Source organism: Arvicola amphibius, chromosome 12 (genome assembly GCF_903992535.2).
Source record: "Arvicola amphibius chromosome 12, mArvAmp1.2, whole genome shotgun sequence".
NCBI lineage: Eukaryota > Metazoa > Chordata > Mammalia > Rodentia > Cricetidae > Arvicola > Arvicola amphibius.
Genome location: NC_052058.2, coordinates 9,079,608 through 9,105,292, shown reverse-complemented (window position 1 = coordinate 9,105,292; position 25,685 = coordinate 9,079,608). Strand labels below are relative to the sequence as shown.

Below are 25,685 nucleotides of genomic sequence, written 5' to 3'. Positions count from 1 at the left end.
AACATGCCAAGGGCTTCTAGAATTAACATGTCAGGTCGCTAAAGCATCGACTATATCTCTTCATTTCAGTCAGACAAGCCTACAACTGACTAGGAAAACTGGGATTTGGCTTGGAAGACTAAAAATAAAAACAGTAAATTTTGTAAAGCTAGGCTTCATTTCCTTATTGCTTTAGAATTTCATATATGTATACAATGTATTCAGTCAACTGTATCCCCCAATCCTTCCCCTCTATGTCCTTCTTGTCTTCCCATCACATCAGACTTCTTGTTTTGAAAAATCATTGAGTACTCATAGTACCGCCTTCTGTGTATGGGTGTGGGGCATGGGCAGGCTCTCGGGGACTTCATGCCTGAAGAAAGCTTCATTCCCAGCAGTCACTAGTTGCTAATATTTCCCCAGTTAGGGGTGGAACTTTGTGAACCCCTCCCATTCATGCTGGGATTTTTGCTGGCTTGATCTTGTGAATGCATTGTTGTGAGTTTATGTGTACAATGGCCCTGCCATTTTTTAGGAAACAGTTTCACTGCAGATGTCCAGTACTTCTGGCTCTTACAATCTTTCCTCTTCCTCTTCTAACATGATGCCCTAGCCTTGTGGGGAGAGTTATATACAGAAGTCCCACTTAAAGGTAAGAGCTCTTCTGGACACCAGGTAGTCTCCAACTATCTTCCATGTATGAACCAAAATAAACCATTTGTCCAGTTCCTGTCAAGTCCAGGAATGAAACAAGTACCGAATACCACACCCTGGTGTTTGTTGCCTTCCCCTTCTATCATGAGGCAAGGCACCATCTTGACCCAAGTCTCAAGTCTTTACCAGATCATTTATTCTGCCTGTGTCTTGATCTTGGACTTCCCAGTCTGTAGAACTGAGGTTGTCTATATGGCAAAGGGAGGTGGCTTCTACATGGAGTTTGGACTTTGAGTTCCTCATGTAGTTGTCACCCCACTTTTGAAAGAAGCTATTCATTTACTATTGGGTTGACCCTGGGCTGGAGAAATGGCTCAGTGGTGAAGAACAAGTGCCACATTATCATGTGTCCTCTCATAAGCAACACACACACATGCCCACATACACGCACGCACGCGCGCGCGCATACACACACACACACACACACACACACACACACACACACACGTATGTGAAATAAAAACAGAAGGGACTATTTGACATGAGTAAGTGGACCAGTGGGTGGAGGTGCCGGGAGGCTTATGAGGAAAAAAATGTGAGCAAAGTACAATGCATGTGGGTGAAAACCATGAAAAGACTTATTATTTTGTATGTTTGTTTTAAAGTACTTAGAGATCATTAAATGTATATAATAACTCATCTAAAAAACAATGCCAGATATTGATCTCAATTAATTCAACCTCTAATATGTTCCTTTTATGGAACTAGACATTTTAATAAGTAAATTTATTCATATTTTGTTCTTATAATTTAACAGTAAATCACTTTTCATAAAGAATCTAGAAACAAACTGGGGAGGACAAACTGATTATTCACAAAATGTGGGAAAATCCTCCAGTGTAGGACACTGTATCACCAAGAAAATGGAAATCGACCATGCCTTACAGGTCAAACACTTTGGAAACCAAATACCACACAGCCACTAGAATGGCCAAATTGGAATTATGGTGAAGAACTGGGCATCAGAAGCCACCCTACTGACTGGAATGGAAAATGGTAACAATACACTGAGAAACAGCCATACAGGTTCAGGTCACATTGCAATACACTGCCTAGCCTCGCCACTGTGAGGACGGATGCTCACAACAGCCCCACACAGGAAGTGACCCAAAGCTGCAGTGAATGGACAAGCAAAGTGCAGTGTGTCCATAAAAGGCATCTGTGCAGCCACCAAATACAGTTGACATTTACAACGGGGTAATTCTTGGGGCAATTTTGTTGAAAGAAAACAGACAGATATCATAAATTCCATTCACATAATATGGGAGTGCTGGATGTTTCACAAACCTTAATTTTTGTGGGGATCAAATAAGGAAATATTCTTAAATGTAAGAAAATAATCAATATGACGGCGAGGATTCATTTGTTCTGCCCATCAGTCTCTCCTGGCAGTTTCCTAAGAATCCACGACTTTAGCCTCTCCAGCTCAGTTCTGTTCAGGTCATGGTAAAGATTTGGAAGACTGTGGAAGACCGTGTTCACTCCAAGCGATTTCAGCTTTGAGTTTGTCTCCTCGCCCCAAGAATGAAGAACCAGCTCATCTGCTGTGCCGTGGCACTGAAACAGCTCGGGGAGCGCGCCCTCAGCTTGCAGGAGATCCTGGGGGGTGGGAGACAGTTCACTTAGGCAGGAGATCCTGGGTGGGGGGAGGGGGTTACTTCACCTGCTCTAAGGGAACAAGGGAGCCCTCCAGAGGAGGAGCAGGGCCAGGTATGCAGTGGAAGCCAGTGGGCGGGCCTCCGGGAGGGCCTTGTGGGTCTGTGCCCTATGTTCGCACCAACAAGGCATTTCCTCAGCAAGGAGTGAACTGCATAGACGGACTTCTTCATGGGGAAAGGGGGAGCTGAGGCCCAACTGGAGGGAAAAGTCAATTCAAATGCTCCGTTGGACTTTTGGTGATGGAGCTGTAACAAACAGCCATAAGCTTGGACACTGCATTAGCTTTATAACTGACCTTTGAGCAGGCTCATTATAAGCAAGTCTGACTATAGTCTTCTACATTCTAGTTCTGTATAAAGGAGTCACGTAACACTAAGCATACCCTTCCCTAAAACTGTCCTTTTTCCTTTTCAAGGTGGCACTGCTGAACATAGAGGCTTCCTGGAGTCAACATGAGAACATTGCTCACGGGTTCCAGGGACAGTTAATCTATATAGACCAGGTACCACATTTTATTGCTTAACTATCAACTTTATTTTGGATTCAATGTGTCTATGCTTCATGCTGTATTTGTTTTTTAAACCTGGAACTTACCTTGTAAATAGCAGAGTCTTTATTCAGGAAACTAGAAAGAGCAAATACTCCTGCCACATCTCGGTGATTTCTGTATGCTAAATGCATCGCCATGCAGCCTCCCATGGAAAATCCCCCTAAAGGAAACAATGTACATGCTTATCAGAAAAAGAGGAACACACAGGTCACATGATACCTCCAAATAAGGTAGGTACCAATCTTTCACAAACATTTTAAAGACATCTGGAGATGGGAAAGAAATACACTCCTAAAAAGAATGTCAGCCTCTGTCTTAGCCACTGCTCTGTTGCTGAAGAGACACTATGACCATGGCAATGTTTACAAAAGAAAGCACTTAACTGGTGGCTCACTTACAGTTTCAGAAGGTTAGTCCATGATCATCATGGCAGGGAGCATGGTGGCAGGTGAGCAGACATAGTGCTGGAGAAGCAGCTGAGAGCTACACGCTGAGCTGATTCTCATGTTGGGAGATGGGGGAGGGGAATCAGGGAGACTGTGCCTGACCCCAATGTAGACATTTGAGACCTCAAAGCCCTCCCCCAGTGAAGCACTTCTTCCAACAAGGCCACACCTCCTAATCCTTCTCATTCTTTCAAACAGTTCTATTCTCTGGAGACTAAGCATCCAAATATATGAGCCTTTGAGACAATTTGTATTCAAGCCACTAGTCTGCTTCAGGTCTCAGAGAACCAGCCCTGCTGTGAGGAAATAACGCCAAGACATCAGTGGTAAAGAGATGGATTACACAAGAGGTCAGATTTAGGAGAGCAATCACATCCATCAAGAAAAGTATTTATCATAATTGGAAATACAATCATACTACGAATTTGACTTAGCTAAACTTCCAGTGTCTGCCTGAGTTTGAGTTTTATTTCTAGGAACCCTGACACAACACCTATGGTTCCTCTGTGTGTCAGTCGCTGTGCCATGGGCTCCACAAACACTTCTGTTTCTGCTATCTTACTCATAACAGACGCCTGGTGACCTCTGCATCAGGAATGGTGATTAAAAACATTGGTGATCTAGGTCAAGCATTTTGGGATTATGGTATTATTTTGTAAAATGATAAGATAAAATCAAATGAACTCATCTATATGAGAAAAAACATTTATTTACTTAACAACTTTAAGGGCTCCAAGGGCTGGAATAACTTTGCCACCCCTTTTTTAATGATGTAGCCCAGGCTGGCCCAGAACTCATGATGCTCCTGCCTCAGTCTTTAAGTGCAGAACACTATGCCAGTCACTAGAAACAGGCAGATGAAAACAGCACACGGAGACACTGCTATTTAGGGGAATGCTGAGGAGAAAACACATGCAGCACAGACCAGAGCTGGCGTGCAGGGCAAGAGCAGAGAGGCGGGGACGCAGCACATGGCTGGAGCTCAGAGCTCCGTGTGGTGGTCCTAGCCTTCAGCGAGAGTTGACAGCATCTTGTTTGTATTCCATGAGAAATAATGAAAGCAAACCACACATTTACAGGGTTTAAAACTATGCTCTGCTACACAATTCACTCTCCTAATTTTTGGCCTACTGCCTTATTTCACCTAATAAAAACAATGCCAGCCCTCTGAGGAGGGCTGTGAATTCATAAGATTCTCCCTCCATGCATCAAGAAGATTGGGGCTTGAGAAAGCAGGTGACCTGCTTAGAGATGTGTCCTTAATTTTAGGGGTACAGTCAAGACTTTTGGGACCCAGATCCTTGTCCCAGAGCATAATGTCCCTTCTCTTAACCTTTGATATTTATTCAGAGGATTTCTTTCAGGAAGGCAGCTGTTATTAATTAGGGCACCGGATTCAAATATATAAGAGGGCAGATTGCAAAGTTTAGATTTCTCCTAAAAAGCACAATTTGTAAGTAATAACCAGGTATGATCAGAATGACTGTTATACCTGTAATTTTATTATTTCAGAAAGAAATAGCAGGACTCACCTATTGCACTAGAATCTAGTGTTTTAGTGGCTAAACTGGTGTGGACCAGTTTAAGAACCACCTTAAAGGATGACAGATCCACCCATCCCCAGATGCAAAGACAGTAGAGGAAGGTTCAGGAACAGCTTAGCCAGGGAGGAGAGTATGCACATCTTAAGACACTGTGTGCTTACCTTTATATGCGAGCCTTGCGTGGGGCGGGGGGGGGGGACTGGAGGGGGGAGAGTCAGCGGGCTGTAGCTGCATCTACGCAATGATGCATCCTCGATGTGTCCCCTAGAACTTGGCACAGACTAAGCATTCCCAGTTATTGAATGTGTGGATGCGCAGAATGGAGTCTTGGCATCGTTATTTTCATATGACGTTGTTACAGTTCTAGCTTTGGGCCTCTTTCTCCTGAACTCTACACAGTAGTCAACATTATGTGGGTCTGAAGCAAAAATTCTCATTTTGATTTGCAGAAGACACACAAGTGTTCTCGATGTTGCAACCTCGAGAGGAAGCAGCAAGTCTTCCTTCACTTGTCAGAAACTGGCTGAGTGTTTACCACAACCCTCTGGCAGTGCCAGTGCCCTCTGGTGCATGTGGTCATTAGCTAGTTTATCTAAACACCCAGACCAGTGCCAGGCACATGCTGGCGACGGAATAGGTACATCTGTATGACTGAATCTACACTGGCGGTGTGCCCCTATATTGACAGCTCTAAGGAGATAGAGGTAGGAGGACCGGAAGCTCACGGTCAACCTAGGCTACATGAGACCCTCTCTCTGTACCAACCAACCAACCAACTAACCAAAAATGTCTGTTAATTTGGTATTTTAGAAATTGATATTTTATAAGACTCTCTTAATATTTTCTAACTTAAAATTTGGTAGAAAGATGGTTGGACTGAAAATATGAGAACCTTTCTTCTAGTCTGCCTGTGTCATGTCTCACCCGAATGTCTGAATACATTCATGAAAATCCAAGACTTAATTTTCAGAAATACTGGAGAGCTAGGGTAGACAGAATTTCCATCAGATTCTGAATCAACAGTGTATGGTTGGTGCTAAAACTTGAATCTTCAAAGGCTTTCCGTGTTTACATGTAGCGTAAGTATACAAATCCGTTTTTTGCCGAGGAGCAGGATCAACTTCTCAGGACAGAATTACAGCTTTCCTCCACCCTCATGGGTCAGGAGCGGGAAGGCCCACCTCTTTGACCTCTTCGACCTCTTCCTTCGTGTCTTATGCATTTGTATAAATGGTAAAGCAAGCACACTGTTAAGCATGAGCTATGCCTCTAAAAAGGATTCTGGTGCATGGGGGAGGGGGGTGGGAAAGGAAGAGAGAGTGAGAGGGAGAGGCAGGACAGAGAGAGACATAGAGGGAAACACACACAGACACAGAGAAACAGAGACACAGACAGATAAAAAACAGAGAGAGAGAGAGAGAAGGGGGAGGGAGAGAGAGAGAAGGAGAAGCAGAGACACACGGAGAGAAACAGAGACAGAGAGAGAAACACACAGGCAGAGAGCAGGGGAGGAAGTGTGAGGCTGAGGAGGGAGGGAGCAGCCGAGACGTTGGCAGGGTGAGAATTCAAGCCCTCGCTGGAGGTCTGACTGTTCCTCGTAGCCAGGCAATATTCTTTCACAGAAGGAATCCTAATAAATCATGCTAGAAATTGTTCCTAGCGTTTAATTTCTTGCTGGAATTTATTAAGTGGATCTTTATTAAACATAAAACTCAAAAGCCAGACATTGTGCATGTGGCCACTTCTGCTACTGACACTTTAATAAAGCAGTCTTCAATAAAGAGCATAGCGGCTTAGCATGCACGGGAGAAGAAAGATCTTCTACGCTTAGACCAGGGCCGGGTACAGCAGGAGCTTCATAAATACTCACTGGATAAATGAAGTTAATGGAAACTGAAGTTTGAAAATGATATTTCTGCAAGGAGGCAAATTTATCGTCAGGAAATGTCATTTTCTGGCAATTTAATTTGAGATGATAGTAAAGTTTTAAAGAACTGTCTCTATGGTTGAGGCTGTGAATGGTGCGTGTTTTTGTTATCGAAGCACTGAGGAGAAGGCAGGAGGGCTGTCTGAGGTCAACCTGAACAACACAGCAACACAGCAGAAAAGGAAATTCAGAGTGAGTGAGCAGTCTGCTCAGCCCCGAACATTTACAATTTGTCTTCTTAAAAACATCAGTCCCAGGCCACTAGCAAAATCTCACCACAAACGTCTGATTTAAAGTGTGCTCATGCCACAGATTAGATGTTGGGACCTACAGCTGCTGTGGTGAGCAATTCAAAGCTGAGCATCACGGGTTAAATGTGAGCATGGCCATGATTTGGGATGAACCCATCTTCTATGGACATCAAGACGACAAAGCTGTTCTTTTCTGAGAAACTCAAGAGCTTGAATTACATCTTCTCAAACACTGCCAATGGCCACTTAAAGACAGCTACCGTGATGGGAGACTAAGCTTGTTAGGTAGCCTAAATTTGATTTCAAAGAGCCACAGTTATTAGTGTCAGAGTACTTAAACAATGAAGAGCATCTAAGTGTACCAGAGAAAACAACTTTCCAAAATCCAATTCAGCTAGAGGAAATAATTCATAAAAGATAATCCTCAGACTAAGATAAAGATCATCAAAAAATGTGGCATAAATCAAACAAACAAATAGGCCAAAACGTGTTCTAACGTGGTTATAAAACCACAAAACTTTACGCATGATGCACCTTTGACCTTTCCTTTTTATTAAGTAGGAAATCTAGTGCCTTGGTGTGGTGTCAGTGTCCTTTGATGAGACTAGCCTGAGGGAGGAAATGAAATAAGAGAGAGGGCTGGGAGGTGGGGGAAAGGAATCAGAGATGAGAAGAAAAAGAAAAAGGAGAAGAAAGAAAACACAAAGATTTCCTACAGGCATTCAGCTGTGTGTGTGTGTGTGTGTGTGTGTGTGTGTGTGTGTGTGTGTATCACAACAGAAAACAAGGGACAAGGGCATATCAAAATCTTGTTAAGATCCCATTTCAAGTCCCTAACCCATTTACAATCCTGTGAGGTAATCATAGCTCCCCACTTGCTGCCTTTGATAGCACTGTCACCTCTAGCATGGGACACTGTGAAAAGGAACTTTGTATATTTTCTGTCATAGGAGAAAACTAAACACAAAGGACCAGTTATTGAGTCAATTTTTCATCTAGGAGTCTAAACTCCAGCCCACAACAGACCACTCAGTAAATAAATAGAAAATAGTAAACGCATTGTGGGTAACGGTTATGGTGTGCATTTATAGGCGCTGGTGAAGTATTTAAGGTAGTAAGAGGTAACAATTTAACATATACTTAAGATTAACAAGCTGAATAAAACATGTTAAAAAATAATAAACTTGGCTTTATGAACTCTTTATATAAAATAAAACAGAAACAATCTATAAAAAATCTATACTGGGAAAATTAATGTGTTCAATCTCAATGCAAATTCTTAATGATAAAAACCATGGAAACAGATTTTTTTTTTAAAGGCAATAAGCTTCACCACCATCCCAAATTCCTGTCCCTCTACTTTCCCATGGCGCTCTAGCACTCTGCAAATGCGAGGAAAGGCTCGGAGGTCTGGGAACGGACAAGTCATGCCTACCGTGTTTATTTCTGCACTTCCTCCCCTATCAAGTTTGCAAGTTACAATATCTCCACCCTTTTATGGAAAAGTTTTAGGACAACAGTCCCAACAAAGCTTTCGGAGGCCTGGCAAGCATTGCTGAAAGGATCCTGAGTCATTTTCAGTTGGTTAAAATACATGTGTTTGCACATATGTAGAGGGAGCAATCCCATCATGCCACCATTCCACGTGTCAGCTCCAGGCAGGACCCGAGGGAGGGCTCAGAAAATGACTGCATCTTGTGAGTTCCAGGTGCCTGCTTTACTTGTTTTAAATCCTATTATAATGTTAATATATTAACACACACTCATTCTGTAAAGTGTTTCCTCTGTAGATATAACAAATAAAGGAAACCAATCCTGAAGTTCGTAGTACCTAAACCCGTTTAGCAGGTTATCACATTTTGTTTTAACAGTTGGACTCATCTATATTGTATCTTGCTTTCTTATGAGGATCCCTCATATGAGAAATCTTTCCATGGGATTGTAAGATATATGAAGGTTAAGATCTAAATTTAAAAATAAGTAAACATTTCCTGAGTGCCTTCTACGTGTAGACAGCAAATTTAATGGCTTTATAACATGCAGTTTTATGAATGGCCCATGATGATTTTAAGGGAGCCTCTCATGATGAGTATGTAGGTCACACATGTGACATAAGTGTGATCCTATAAACACTCACTCCCCCCACTGCAAGATTTGGATCATATACTCATAGGATCAAAATTCTGATGTCAGATTCTATACATCCTAGATCAAAATGGGACATAACTATATCAATATTCTCTCTTAACAAGTTGTCACCACCTAGTGGCCAGGAATGGATTCTGATTATGGTAGAAAGTTCTTGACTAAATCAAGGGGCTTGGGTTCTAGGTTCCCTCTCTGTCACTGAAGATATCTGACTTTGAGTCCTTTCACTGGTGAAATGAAAATAATTATCTCCTATCTTTCTCATTGCAAGGCTCAATGAGACAACTGTATAAGGAAGAAAAGAAGAAAAGCTTATGATTTCAAGACTTTTCTGAACAGAGCACTGCTGAGTAATGGCTGCTATGGGTTGAGTGGCAGCTAAGGGAGACTGCTGCCATCACTGCTAGGCTCTCCCGGCACAGCAGTGCACACTGGAGTCTCTCACTCTCCGTTTTTATTTCTCTTCTTAAATAAAAACATACAGAAGTACATGAAATAAATCCGAGAGGTGTGCATTGGCTATAAAATGTGCTCATATTTCACACATGGGCACTCACAATGAATGTGTGAGAAAACCAGAACACAGGCCAATTTCATGCTGTTAAATGTCCTCACAGTACAGGATCAGCACTGCTTCTACCAGGGACTAGCTGGTCAACTTCCAGAAAGTAAGTGGAAAGTTAGTAACTGCATGACCGTGTTTTATCATAACCTTTTCCGACTTGTGTTGTCTGCAAATAGTGCGAAAAACAAGCAAACTGAACACTGCCTTATATTCTTAATGTTCCCGATGAGGATTCATGAATGTCTCCATGAATCGACTTAGCTGTGTATCAGACGTGTACCCCCAGCAAAATTTTTGCCTAGGTGTTGGTAACTGTGAACCCCCAGATCCTGAACTTCTTGTAAACAACTTGTTTTCCTCTGCTCTGAGACAGCTTGCAGCTGCTCTGAGCACGAGACCCTCAGGAGCCTGATGGCAGGAGAGTGGTTTCTGGTGTGTTTGGCTGGGGCATGGCTATCAGTTAAGGATCCCTATACAAACGGCTCTGGTACACAATAAAGGGGCATTCCTGTTTCAAGGATGACCCCTGTCCCTGTCTGTGTGTCTTTGTGTGTTTCAATCTCCAGCCCCTTGCCCGGTTCATGAACTGCATGGCAGCGCATAGAGCGCAGACGGGCATGATACGCCGCACCTAGGTCTTTTCTTTACTACGGTTTTCTATTTTCTATTAAGAGAACAATGTGAGTCCTTTGCATCACACTTGGAAAATGCATCTTAATAGCCTGCTCCACAGCCAGTTGTACTCTTCTCTGGAATCATCTTATCTCTCCTCCACATCTCAGTCAGCTTATTGTTCCACGAATCTCGTTATCTATCATGTTTGCTTCCTGCTGTCCCAGTGACATTCACAGGCCACCTCTGCGGCATGCCTGGTGTCTCTGTGAAGTGAACACCCCAACACATCACCTGTTCTCTGTGTATAATTTGGTGATGCTAAGTCCTGGCGTGCACGCCAAAACACCATTTGCTGCAATGGGAATGTGGTGGGTCCCTTGCTTTCTTCCACAAGCAGGCTTCTCTCTTACTTTACCAAATTCTTGCCCTGCTTCCAGATCAGCTGGAGGGGTATCTTTCCTCAGAAGCAGTCCTTAGCCCCTAAAACCATTTTTCTCTCTCCATACAATCTGTCCCACATATTCCAGTCTTTTCCCCAACAATACTCCTACATTAGAATGTCTGACTTCTGTTCCTATCCCATTGGAGATTTTCAGAAATTTTACTACTCCAACCCTTAAGTTTCATGAACAATTTAGGAATAAAAGGCTAAACACCATTCCAGCTTTAGACAAACTCCCCGGAAGAGCTGGCAGATCACATACAGTATGGAAAACTATTTCTAACTGAGCTGACACAATCACAGGACACACAGGGAAAGATGTGCTGGCACCTGCCCCAGATCTGAAGCAGAACTTATTATAAAGTATCAATGGTTTTACCTATAATCTCAGAGACAGGGTCCCCTAGAACACAGTATCTCGTAAGAAGTCAGAACTCTGGTCATCATTGCATAGAAAGAAGAAATAAACCATTTTGTACCTAATGCTTTCCTTTTCGTCCTCCAAATCACAGAGATTTTGCAACTATGTGCTTTGATCATATAACTCTGATTTTTCACTGAGTCTCTCTCTCTCTCTCTCACACACACACACACACACAGATGCACACGCATGAGCAAATGCACAGGCTTCAGCAGCTGGTGTAGACTCTAACAGACACGTTAGAGTAACGCCAGCAGGAAGGCACTGTGCAGTAATCTGTGCTTAAACAATCCCTCAACAGTGAACAGGAAGGAACTCGGTAACTCACTCAGCAGCACAGCACCTCAGTGAGCACTAACACTTTAATCCAGTCTCTAGAAGATTTCTAAGTATATTTTGATGCTACTTAGCACATGATGGAGAGATTTAATTTACATTATAATTTCATCATCAAATACAGTGGTTATAAGTTTGTACAACCAAAACATTCTGTACTAGAGACATTACACATCTCATCTTGCATATGTATATATTAAATAGAAATTTCTCTAGTTTATATATTTGATGATTTCAGTCAAAGAAGAATTTAGTACATAATTTACACAAAGCTTTAAATGCCCTTGGGAACAGGGCTCACTGTGACATGTTTAACACAAGGTTAGCAATGTTTTGGTTTTGTGACACTCGCTAGAAAGACTTTGTGCTTGTGAGTTTGACAATACATTCTCACACCATTTCAATCATGGCACGAGCAGTTTAATCTTATATTCATAAGACCCCAGCTACATGAAAGAAAAATTATTTTTTGATTGCAATAGACAATCTCAGTTAAAAATTAAAGTAGAAAATTATTTATCATAAAAAAGGCAGACTAGCTAGGGCATGATGGTGTATTCCTATTGCTGGGTATGGGAGAGGTGGAAGAGAGAGAACTGGAATTTTGAGGTCAGTCTTGGCTATACAGCAATGCCTTGTCTAAAACAAATAAACAAGCTGAAAAGGAGTCATTATTAAAAATGAAAATCAATGAAAGTTTCATGAGCTGTTGTTTATGACTCTAATATTTTTGAAAGCTGCATGTGTAGCTTATCCAAAACTGTGAATGCGGCAAGCAATATTCACGTACTTGTAAACAATGTTACAAACATAACTCAAAAATGTAATTAGACAGAAGTGGGATACATTACCAATGTTATAAAGACCTCACCTATTAGTATCCTGCTCTTCTGGATGCCACTTTTTACTTCGTCATCAATCAATTCGGTGAGAATTTGGCGCATTCCATCAATGGACTCAAGGTGTTCTGGGCAGTCAGTAGAGATTTTAAATCTGTCAAACCACACATTGGAAAGCCCACCCTTCATTGGCGTATATGGCCTGTTTAAAACAAATAACAAAAAGTGGTATTAAAATGGTTGCTTTAATTTCTCAAGATTAATGTACTATTTCTGCTGAATTTTATATTAAAGAATTTGTATGGAAAATGCCCCCCACAGCCTACACTAACCATTCTTATATTTATTCCATTAATGTTTCCTAAGCTGGTTCACCATCTTTATTGAGCTGTCTAATGGTTACATTCATTTATGTGGGGAGGTGTGCCATGGGCAATGTGACGTTCACAGCACAATCTGCACGTGTGAGTTCTCTCCTTCCACCACGAAGGTTGCAGAACACGGGCTTTCAGTCATGGTGGCAAGCACCCTCAGCCTCTGAGCCATCTTACAAATCCATTACCTACTTTTAGGAGGTAGGATCATTACGGTGCTACGGTGCTATGACTATTAGCCCATTTGTGTACATTAATGCTATGCAATGACCTTCCAGTTTTATACCCATACTTGTGCACATTCCAAATCCTTGTAAATCAATTTCAATGCTCTTACAGGTTTCAGGTCTAACCTCTAGGTCATCAGAAGTAAATGTGAAGGAGAATAAAGACAATTTGGGAGATGCTTTGTTGTGTCGGGGCAGCGCAGCTAAAACATGGAGAAGGCTAGGCTGCCCAAGAAAAGGGACAGGAGGTTTGACCAGAAGCACTGCCCTTTTCCTGGTGAGCTCTTGTTTTCTTACTTAATAACAAAATGCATGGTCAGCTTTATGTATAAGACTGCCACATGAGCTAGCAGCAACAGAATACTCACAATGATTGAAAGGCATCTCAACCAATCACAGTGACTCTCTGGGATGCTGGCTACTCAACTCTATCTCTTCCACTTTGTTTTTCAGACTCAGGTAGGCACTCACTATCCAAGCCATGTAGATAAAAGTTAATGTGTGGCCGGGCGGTGGTGGCACATGCCTTTAATCCTAGCACTCAGGAAGCAGAGGCAGGCAGTTCGAGACCAGCCTGGTCTACGAGAGCTAGTTCCAGGACAGAGGACAGGTTCTAAAGCTACAGAGAAACCCTGTCTTGAAAAAAAAAAGACAAAGAAAAAGAAAATGAAGTGTAACTTAGAACTATAAAGGTCAGGAATAGAGAACTAGCCGGGCCCTGACCTGCTTCCTTGCACTTCTCTTCTGAAACCACACAGGGAAGTGCAGCATAACCAATGGCCTTCCCAGTGTGTGCCAGGCAGCCGCTGGCACTGGCAGACAGGTACATGCCACCACTTTTCCCTGCTGATGGGACTACTGAAAACAAACGTTCATTCTGGGAACCTGGTTTGTATCTAAAACTTTCCCAGAGAAGCTGAGAGAATCCTAGAAACAAGAAAGGTGCCCTGACTCAGATGAAACCAAAACGCAAGCACTGCCATCTTCTGCTGATTGATGGCACCGTGTGATGCATGCTACTGCGGGATGAGCCTGCATGTGTTCTAATGCAAAGGATGCACACTCCTATCAGTGCATACACACTGGAAATCTCCCATCCTGCAGGATGAGCCTGCATGTGTTCTAACACATGGGATGCACATTCCTATCAGTGTGTACACACTGGAAATCTCCGCACCCTGTGGGATGAGCCTGCATGTGTTCTAATGCACGGGATGCATACTCCCATCAGTGCATACATACTGGAAATCTCCCCATTCTGCAGGATGAGCCTGCATGTGTTCTAACACATGGGATGCATATTCCCATGAGTGCGTACACACTGGAAATCTTCGCACCCTGCGGGATGAGCCTGCATGTGTTCTAACGCATGGGATGCATATTCCCATGAGTGTGTACACACTGGAAATCTTCGCACCCTGCGGAATGAGCCTGCATGTGTTCTAATGCATGGGATGCACATTCCTATCAGTGCGTACACACTGGAAATTTCCCCATCCTGCAGGATGAGCCTGCATGTGTTCTAACGCATGGGATGCACATTCCCATGAGTGCATACACACTGGAAATCTTCGCACCCTGCGGGATGAGCCTGCATGTGTTCTAACGCATGGGATGCATATTCCCATGAGTGTGTACACACTGGAAATCTTCGCACCCTGCAGGATGAGCCTGCATGTGTTCTAATGCATGGGATGCACATTCCTATCAGTGCGTACACACTGGAAATCTCCCCGTTCTGCAGGATGAGCCTGCTGCATGTGTTCTAATGCACAAGATGCATACTCCCATCAGTGCATATTCACTGGAAATCTTCGCACCCTGCGGGATGAGCCTGCATGTGTTCTAATGCATGGGATGCACATTCCTATCAGTGCGTACATACTGGAAATCTCCCCGTCCTGCAGGATGAGCCTGCATGTGTTCTAATGCATGGGATGCATATTCCCATGAGTGCGTACACACTGGAAATCTTCGCACCCTGCGGGATGAGCCTGCATGTGTTCTAACACATGGGATGCACATTCCTATCAGTGTGTACACACTGGAAATCTCCGCACCCTGCGGGATGAGCCTGCATGTGTTCTAATGCACGGGATGCATACTCCCATCAGTGCGTACACACTGGAAATCTCCCTGCCTTGTGTATGTATAAATACATGGACCAACACATTGATGTGCCACTGTGTCTTACTGAATATACACATACAGATTAGCTTAGCTCCTGGATGTACTATTTGGGCTGCTTAGAGAGTAAATCTGATTTAAGTTTTGCTCATCTCCTCACCCTTTCCCTTACCACCTCACTCTCCATAGCAGCAAATGGCTTTAAGCATTGGAACGCCCCTCCCTTCAGTGCTCCCGTCACATATACTAACACATAACCTTTCATGACTATGTTTCCTCGGAGCACCGCTGCCTGTCAGAGCTGACAAAAGCATTCTGCTTGGCAGCTGTGCGCTCTTCTCCACAGCCCTTGCAGAGGTCCACCTCTACTGCCCTCGTCTATGTGCCCTTTCCTTAGCGAATGCTGTTCTTTCAGTTTCATCGGAGTCTCTGTGCATTTTGGCCCCTCTCCCATTTCCTTGCCACCACTACTATGAATCCATCCCTACCCCATGAATCCAAATAATTACATAAACGTTTTATGATCAAAGGTGAGAAGCTACTTTAGAACTGAATCTCCCATTCTCCCCTGATGATCATTTACATAGTACCTAGATTCTAGTCCCTGTGGACGGGGTGACATAAATAAACATATATATTTAATTATGGAACAGAGACCAAGAATCATATTGCTGGAATGAAAGGTACAGTTTTTTCCTTAATACATGTTTCAAAATGGCCTCGGCAAAGGTGGTAAAAGTCCACCATTCTGCCGCTTCTGCTTTCCCTTCAGAAGACTGGCAGTAGATTGATGTCGCAAGAGAGAACCCTGGGAAGGGGGAAGATGTCTGTAGACTGAGCCCTCCAGGCTTCTTCTCCACTGCGCTCTACCCATCTCCTCGGTTGCTGTGGGAAAGATAAAATCCCACTGTAGCTCAGTTCAGTTCCCCTCTGACCCCGGAAGCTGCTCGGCTCTAGATAGCTCAGGTACTCTGAGAAGGCATAAATCATCCAAGCCTTCCTCCTCCAGGGGCCCTGTCGAGGTTAGCCCCGAGCCCACTGCAAATGAAAAGCAGGTACTCCGATCAAATCCTTGTCACACACTGCCACTGAAGTCACAGGGAAGCCCAGCTCCAGAGCAGACGCACAGCCCTCGCTAACGTTCCAATCAGACTGTCACCCTCTGAGTCAACTCCGGCTCCCCTCTCCACTTTCCTCTGCTTTTCTCTGACTGTTTATTTGTCTGTCTAAGCACTTAAATAAGGATGATATCATAGGCTAAAATGTGAATCATTCTGGGAACGCAGCCATTAATGGGAAAAAATGATACTCTCATTCCTCGTTTTCCCTTTGACAATGCCTTATTTAATTCATCTAGATGGATGCTCCACTGAGGTGTACACAGCCCAATGTAAATCCCAATTTACCCAGCTGGAGGGTTTTGGTCTCTCATTTCTATAAGAAAAAAATTAAAATGTTCTATTCAAAAGGAATCATTAGGATAATTTAATGGGATAAAAAGACTTGAGAACTTTTTTTTTTTTGCTAAGAAAACAATCAAGAGTACATAAATCTCCAAAGATGTTAGAATAACCTTTAAATAAAGCATAAAAGACTGTTTTTTAAACAGCTGAAAGGCCTGGCACATGTGTTACACTCATTCACTTCTTCCTCAAATAAATCACTTTATTAGCTGGTATAAAAGCAGCTCAGACATTACCACAATAAACAAATATGTTCAGCAAGGAGCATCTGTGTGACTCCTAAATCAATCAATCAATCGACCCATTACACACTGGAAAAGTATTATCCCAGAATAAATGTCCAAAGACTTTTTTATTTTTAATAAAATGGCATTCAGCTGAATATCCATTTTTATTTTGGTCTGTCCTCCCCTAAAATTAAAAAAAAACAAAAGATCATCTGCAGTCTTTTTGATAGCAACCTGGCTCCCGTCTTTATTGGACCTGGTTTCACAATTTCCCCTAGCATGCTCTAGGGTCGAGTTACTTGGACCAGCTCACCATTGATCCAGGAGCATCACATTGGTCTTCCTTTCCCTGCATGCTCTTCCTGTCCTTCTGTGCTGAGCTCCCACTAGTCTCAAACCAAAGTCACCTTCTCAGAGGAAGCCCTTGGCTCTCCAGTGTGGCCTCTATGCTGTAAGGCTGACTCTGTCTCTTTACTTTAAAGGCCTTCACGGCATTCATCATTATTTGAAACTGTAATGGTTTGCCTTTCTGATTCAGTCTGCATGAGCAGATGACCTCTGGCCTTCACATGTACCTGCATTCAGATGCATGTGCATGCCACTTATATGTGTACTCCCCATATGAACATTAAATATATAAACCAATAAAATAAGCATCTAAGTCTGCTTTAGAGTACACGCTTACTGCGGATGCTGAGCACCCAGTGTATGTGGAAAAGTGTGTAGTCACCGTGTAGAGGCTTACGCAAGCCTGATGAGATTTAGAATTTTTCAAATCACCAAGAGAATTTATCCATGAAAATTATAAATGGACTATAAAACATTGTTAATTTTTAATGGAAATTCTGTTATTAGATCCAAACTAAGAAAACCTGTGGTTGTAAACACAGTTAAAATTTGCCACAAAAATAAAAATATTTATTGGGTACTTCCAGTTAAAAAGTCCAAATTAACATAATGAAAAATACTATTTTATTTTTCCATTTTAATTAACACAGCACACTATTGTTGACTTTTATTTAATATACTCCTGCTTAGCCGATTTATAGCAAAGGAAAAGGAGTATTTATAGACAAAAGGGTAATTCACAATTTAGCAAAAATATAATGACATGCTATTACAGACTACGCTGAGCAAACATAATAAACCACTGATCACTCTTAGGTTCTTGGTGGCGTTTATTACTACGAAAAACAAAATTATAATCTTGCTTGATGTGTTCTCAGCATGTGTAGATGAAAGGCATGGGAGTCATAAAGGGGACAAGGAAAAGGAGCCTAAGTGACCTGAAGTTCTAAAATTCAATCAAAGTGGTAAGGTCTGTGATTTATATTGAGCTTTACCACAATCAAGAACAAAAAGAACAGAGAATTAAATTAAATTGAAATATTAAAAAATTTAATGGTGCAAAAAATAAGGAAAATAGAACACAGGTAAAAAAAACTAAACTTGTATTCAAACCTATAAATTCAATGTTACATTAAATATAAATGGATAAACAAATCATTTAAAAGACAGAAGCTATCAGATGGGTTCAATATACAAGCAAAGCTCAGTCATATGCCATCTGTAACAAACACATTTTAAATAATTTTAATGGACAGACAAGCTAAAAGTAAAAGGCTGGAGGCTTGCTATGCAACACTAATCAAAGTAACATACAGTAATGAAAAATTTCCAAAATAAGTATAGGAAAGCTGCTGGGCAGTATATAATTATTACAGAAATTACACTTTGGGCTGTTACCATAAGTTAAGAGTTACCATTTTGTAAGAAAAAGATATTTATTAAAGCTTTCTTCTCATGACTTCTAGAACCACTTAAAAACAATTATTGAACATATATATAAAATTTCAGTAACACTATCAGCCACTTTTGGACTATACATAAAATGCTATACATAAAAATACACATGAGTCACCATGATAGAACTTTCGTGAAGCCATAAAGTCGCAGGGAGAATCCAAAGACTGGGAAAATATAGAATATTTTATCTGATAGCAATGAAATGAAATTAGAAATCAGCAAGCATTAGACACCTGCAATAACCCTCAATTCATGGAAATCACTAACAGACTTCTAAGTGGCTTCCTGACTAAGAAGGTCCAGGAATTACACTGATTGCATCCAGTCAGAATGGTAACCACACAAACCCTTTCCACAGCGTGGCTGACATTTGCAAGAGGTAAAGGCCTACACTCTTTACTTCTAACCAGGTTTCCTTGTGCATAAGCTCTGCCCCTGCTCACTTCTGAGTTCTCTGAGGGTATCCCCTCTGGGAACCACGCCTCCAGGCTATGACACAGCTCAGGACTACCAATGGTGGGCTAGAGAGATGGGTCCCATACAAGCACAAGGATCTGAATTCAGCACCAAGGTAAAAGCCAGGAGTGCTGGGGTTGGGAGGAGGTAAGAGAGGAGCAGTCAGGTCCGTAGAACCTGCTGGCCTGCTAGTCTTGCCTACTTGGTGAGCTCCAGGTTGGTTGAGAGAGACTGTCTCAAAAAGCAAGGTGGAGAATAGCCTCTGGCTTTTGTTGGAGTGCACAGCTGACAGACCAATAGACAGCTCTACAGGAAGTGGATACATACACATCCACATGGAGAAACCCATTCAGAAGAGCTGCGGGAACACTTGCCTCTTGGAAAGGTCACTGTCAAATCTGTAAAAACCTTGTGAAGCCATAATTCCTCCCTTTAAAATGGGATTCATTCCCAAAACAGCTCAGCAGTGTAACTTCCTCCCGCATGGGCAACAGAATGACCTTCCATGAGGCCTTAGAGTGATAACATCTATTCTTTGCTTTAATAGTCAAATTTACATAAAGATTTTCACCTGCTATAGTAAATCTTAGCTGGACCCTGAGAGGTTTAATGGGGCTTAACAGCAAAATAAACCTCAACAGGCTGCCATGTGCATAAGCATGCACACAATTATACACACTCAAATATATATGTGTGTGTGTGTGTGTATGTGTGTGTATAAAATATATACATATATATATTTATATAAATAATAATTATAAATATATATGTATATATTTCCAAATGATGAAGCCCAATACAGGGTCCAGGGTGCAGAAGCTGCAGGAAAGCCCCAGCTAATATCCAGTATCAACTGCCAGCTATGTGAGTAAGCCTTCAGATGAGGGATCCAGTTCCCAGCAGACAAATCATAAGCCACACCCAGTCTTCAAGCTTTCCCAGGAGAAGCCCCAAAAACAACAGAATTGGGATTGAGTCACCACTATTGTGCCCTTTCTGAGTTCCTAACCCACAAAATTTGTGACCATAATAAAAGTGTTGCTGGGGGTGATTTGTTACACAAAAATTATACAGGGAACATGAAGATGATAGAAAACCTTCCAACATAAATAAAGCAGAAAAAAAACATGATGGGATTTGGCTAGAGTAGTGATAAAATTATTGCTCTAATATAAATAGGATGGAACAAGAAAACTAATAGATATAAATGAAAAGTAACAGAAAGAATGATGTTGGGTATGGTGAACACCTGTAATCCCAGTGCTCAGGAGACAGAGACAGAATGATCACAAGTTCTAGGACAGCCTGGACTACACAGTGAGATTCTGTGTTCAACCTACAACCAAACAGAAAAGAGACAAGCCTAAACTGGTTCTAAAAAAGATCAACTAGTAACCCTTGATAAGACAAAACACACACACAAATAATAATAACAATAACAATAATAAAATATTACTATCAGAACTGAAATAAAATATGTAAGCAGAAATTCAATTAATAAAAATAAGTATCATGAAGTCAAAGACAAATTCCACCAAATCCCTGACACTGCCTTAAAAATGTGCAGGAAATCTGAAAACCTTGATTCTACAAAAGAAAATAAATGCATTGCCAACTTAAGAAAACTTCAAGTTCAGGTGACTTTTCTAAGTGCTATCAAACATTTCAAGAAGATATAATACAAACCTAGAGGGACAGACACTTCCAAACACCTACAAATGACAGTGTATGTGAAGATATGTAAATAGGAAATACTACTGGTTTAAAGTTTGAAAAACACTGACCTAGAATTCAAGTTACAATTGATAACATGTGAAAGTCAAGAGATAAAAATCATTAAACTCTTAGCAAGAGATAAAAACTGTTAAATTCTTGGACTCACGTCTCAAACACCTTATTTTATCACCTCCATTTACAACCAGCCTAAAACACACCATCCTCCCGGTTCCTACAGAAATAGCAGAATTCCCTTCCAACTGCACCTACCCTGGGTACCAGAGGCAAACAAGCTCTTAGCATCAATCCATCAACAGATATCTGTGCACGCTACCAACCCCCTAAGCTTAGCTACATTAAAATAACTTTTTGAATCTTCTATTTTACAGTCTGTTCTATAACTGTTCAACTCTATCAACTAGAGAAATAAGTTCTTATTGGTGAATATAAGAAGTTTCTTGAAATCCTGGTTTATTTTCTTGTGAGTACAAGGTTGACAGAAAAATCAAAGTCCAGCATTTCTGTGAATACTAAGCAGGCTTAAAGAAAAATAATGAGAACAGATTATGAGAAATCAGATTGGGTTGCATGATACAATACAATATTTGTTTATGCAAAAAAGAGTTTGTGAAAAAGACTACGTGGATGATTATTTAATATTTATAAAAAGCTGTCCATGGCTTCAAAACTATTCCACTCCCATGATTATGAATTCTGTTGGATGCACCTACAGATTTCCACTCTAAATATTAAGTAGGCCCATGCCTCATGTCTATCCTGGTTTGCTGATTCAAAGAGCCCAACAGTATTTAACATCCTTTGAAGTTTGGAAAGAATGTTATAAAACTGTTTTCCAGAGATTATGAACCTGGGCTTAACTAAATTATCAGAAAGACTATCTTGGCAGAAGTTATTCAGTTTGCTTTTGGGGTGTGTGAGATAAAGGGGGGCGTTTAAACCATGAGCACTGTGCAGGCTTGCAGGAGGCAGAGTGTGCTGAGAAGGGGTCAGTCAGAACGGCAGCGTATGCTTGCAGGAGAGAAGGGCTCGGCGCCTGGAAAGCTTGGCCAAGGAGCCCAATTTCGAAGTAAAGCATGCATTTTTACAGGTGGGAGTTGACGACCCTAATTTAAAATACCTTAAATACAGAGTTAAAGTTAAAAACATCTCGCTGGCACATACATATATATTTTATGCCATGGAGTTATACTGAGAAGTGAAATTAAGCATTGCATACCTGGAGGGAGCCGTTGGATAAATAATCTTTATGTGCTGGAATGTTAAGTCTTGGTTTAGCACTGTCTTGATCCACTCTCTCAGTCCTTGGCCAGAATGACCTGAAAAAAATTACAGAATTCGCAGTCAGATAAACATCTTCGTAACAGTGTGTTTCAAAGGGATTTGTACCTCCTAGACCACATAAAGGCTTGAATAGAGACTGCAAAAAATCTCCATGTGCCAAAAAGAGCTGTTTAGATTTAGCAGGCAGAATTAGTTCACCAAGCATAAACAGTAGAAATAATCCTTATTATTGTAAATCCGGATGTATTGTTTATCAGTTACAAGACCATACCTAGGCTTGAGTTTCAGCTTCCCTCATTTATAACAGGTATAATTGACTCTCCTAGAGAGGAATTCTGCTCAGCTGTTGTCCAACACTGTTCTTTTTCTATCTCCACTGATCTAAGTGTGTCTTATATACAACTGAAGAGAAAGTGGTAAACTTCGCGACTTCAGATTTTTATCTTTTTGTCCTTGTCGTGTGTGTGTGTGTGTGTGTGTGTGTGTGTGTGTAATGGATGGACAGGCCCATGTAAATGTGCAGAAGTCAGAAGACATCGGGTTCCACTACATGATTTTCTGCGTTACTCCTAGACACAGGGCCTTTCCCTGAACCTGGAGCTCATAGATTTTTGCTTGTTTGTTGTTGTTGCTGTTTTCACTAGGTTGGCTGTTCAGCAAGCCCCACAGACCCTCCTGTCTCCCCCAGTGGTGGGGTAGCAGGCACAAGAAGTGGTGCCCAGTTTTTTCCTGGACGTTAGAAATCCAAACTCAGGCCCTAGTACTTGCAGGCATATTCTTACCCATATATTCTAAACCAGATGTCTTTATTAAATGGGATCTGTTTCCAAACACTTCTTCAGCCTTGGGTGAAAGAGACAAATGAATGACAGAAAACCCCACTCAGCCAGCCATCCACTCACAAGGATCACGTTGTCTATATGTATGAAATTCTCAAGAAAATATTTCAAATGACAAAAAAAGTTAGTACCTTATTCCAAACCATGGTAAAACCATATAATTAGTTTGTTTATATTTGTATTACCCAGAAGCCAATGCTTCCTGTCCCTGTAACACAAACATGTGCTCAAGTCCAATGTGAAATTGTTGCCCTCCAACCTGGAGGGCCAAGGCCTCCTTCTAGTTTGCTTCCTGTTGCTGTGATAAAAACAGATCTAGGCCAGCTTGGGAGTAAAGGGTTTATTTCAACTTACTCTCCTGGCTAGCAGTCCATCACCAAGGGGAAGTGGGGGCAGCAACTTGAATAGGAACAGAGCAAGAAACCTCAGAGCAAAGTTGACTATTGGCTTGTCCCCGTGGCTCATGCTCAAACAGTCTTTTTAGATGGCCCAGGATACCTGCCCAGGGATAGCAATGGCCACAGTGGGCTGGGCCCTCCTATATCAATCAACAGTCAAGACCATTCACTATAGACAAAGCCACAGGCCAACCTGAACTGGGCAGTTTCTCAATTGAGATTCTCTTTCCCCAGGGGACTCCTGATTCAAGATGACAATAAAAACTAACAGGACAGGCCTCTGCCGAAAGGAGTCTTTTATACTTCAACGGAGATTTAATTGTATAAGAATAATGTATCTGCACATCTGGAAGAATTATTTAGATGAATTCTTTTTCCAATGTACAAAATAAAAAAAAGTTTTATACACACACTCTCACACACACATACACCCGTGTGCAATGTATAAAATATACTCAGAATGAATGACTCTGATTTCAGACATGCATTATAGGTTATAAAAATGTCAGTTATTTGAAATTGAAAAATAGGAAGCATTAAGCAAAATGGTCCAGAGGGGTTAAAAAAAAAAAAAGAACGAATTCTAGTTCATTCTAAAGACACTGAATTAATTATGAGAAGATATTACTATGTGGGAATTCTGGATGTTCATCACAGATCGCTCCTGGGGTCCTGAATAACCACTGCTCAGCTGGCTATAAAGCTATAAGTCATCAGCCAAAAGTCTTTCCCTTCACAGGTGCTCAACCCTCATCTTCTATTTCCAAAGCGATACATCACAGTTCCGGGTTTCCCTCCCCCTCCCAGAATATTAATTGTGAGTCAGACATTTGTGCTCAAATCCCAGCCTCACCGCCACTCACGGCGGCAGCAAACTTTTCTAGGACCCGTTTTTGAAATGAAGAGGCCGTCTCACATTGTTGCTAGCAGTTTCCAAACCCTTGGGTGTTCTAGCCGCCGTTCCCTGTAAGCCTACACGTGTCTCAGCTCAAACAAGCCCTTCAGTTGCAAATGCCTTACTAATGTCCAACCACATTTTTTCCCTTTCCTTACTATTCACTTGGCAGTAGCTCAGGCACCATCTTGTGATCCCCTGTCCACGGCTGACTCAAATTAATTGAATTGTTTTTGTTTTTAAATTTAGGTAGGCCCCCTGAGGACACCGGCTGGATCTCATTTCTTTAAAAGAAAATTTAAAAAAAAATAGCATTTTTTTTTTCTTTCCTGGGAACTTACCCTGGGCCAGCCAAGAACTGTGGATGCAAGAATTAAAACACGGGTTCTTATTTTTTCTCTAGGGGTACTCCCTGGATGGAGATGACTTTGTACTTACCTCAGAGATTTAATGACAGAGGACAAAAAAGGAAATCAAGAAGAAGCAACACCAAAAAAGACAGGTGGGAAGCGTATGGGGACCCTGGTGGTGCCAAGCAAAAAGGACACAGGCTGTAAATGAGTTCCAAGTCCTGTGGGGCCTGAGTACATGGGTCAGATCAGGGATGGTCGACAATGAAAACAGTAGTTGGTCCCTGTGCCTGGAGACTCATACTGCTGAGCTGGTGTGCCTGAACCTGGGATGGGCTAAAGACTGCCCTGGTGACCATGCTGTGGGTGGAGGGGTCCAGGACACCAGGAAAGGCAGCATGATAAAGGCAAAGACTGCCATGGAGAAAGAGGAAACCCTCCCGGGAGGTGGCAGCCCCCTTCCCGACCCTGGGTGCAGGCGGAGCCCTAGGGAGCTCTGGGGGACGGTGGAGAGGGTGCTTCCCCAGCCGCAGCACGCTGGACGGACAGAGACCAAGAGGGTGCACTGCACCTGAGCCGTGCAGGAAGATCAGCGAGGCACTGTGTCTCCCGGCGGGCGACACCACACAGCGCTGCAGGCGAACCGCGCTGGGTGACACAGCCATGGCGGAACCCAGAAGCCAAGGCTCGTGGCCACGCCCCTCAACGTCTCGGGGCCGCGCACGCAGCGCTAGCATGGGTCTGCGCATGCGCTGAGGAAGGCAGCCTTCTCTTTACCTGAGGTTGGGAGTGAGCAACCTTTGCATTCTGCTGAGAATTGCATCTCTTGGCGCCAGGCTGCTTTATGTAATGATGAGAATAGACCCCTGTCCCGAGAATTTGCTGCAGGGTTTAAACTGCAGTTCTAAAGCTCAGAATCACCCCATTTGGAGAATATTACTGCCTTCAAAATTTTACAGATATAATCATATTTTTTATAACCATCCACTTGGAGGCTTACACCAGATGTTCATAGCCTTTTGCATACAGAGTGTCAGCCATATAGTAATTTATTTTTTGTGTATTTATT

At 42.1% G+C, this 25,685-nt stretch overlaps 1 protein-coding gene across 1 annotated transcript; it reads right to left on the bottom strand.

Moving 5' to 3' along the window:
- Window positions 1-1,374: 1,374 nt before the first annotated feature.
- Lyplal1 (lysophospholipase like 1) lies at window positions 1,375-25,312 on the bottom strand. Its single transcript, XM_038349777.2, has 5 exons — window positions 25,188-25,312; window positions 22,070-22,169; window positions 12,469-12,638; window positions 2,947-3,062; window positions 1,375-2,292 (listed from the first exon to the last, which is right to left on the bottom strand). The coding sequence occupies exons 1-5, from the start codon at window positions 25,279-25,281 to the stop codon at window positions 2,053-2,055; spliced, it is 720 nt and encodes a 239-aa protein (XP_038205705.1). The 5' UTR covers window positions 25,282-25,312; the 3' UTR covers window positions 1,375-2,052.
- Between the last annotated feature and the right edge of the window lie 373 nt (window positions 25,313-25,685).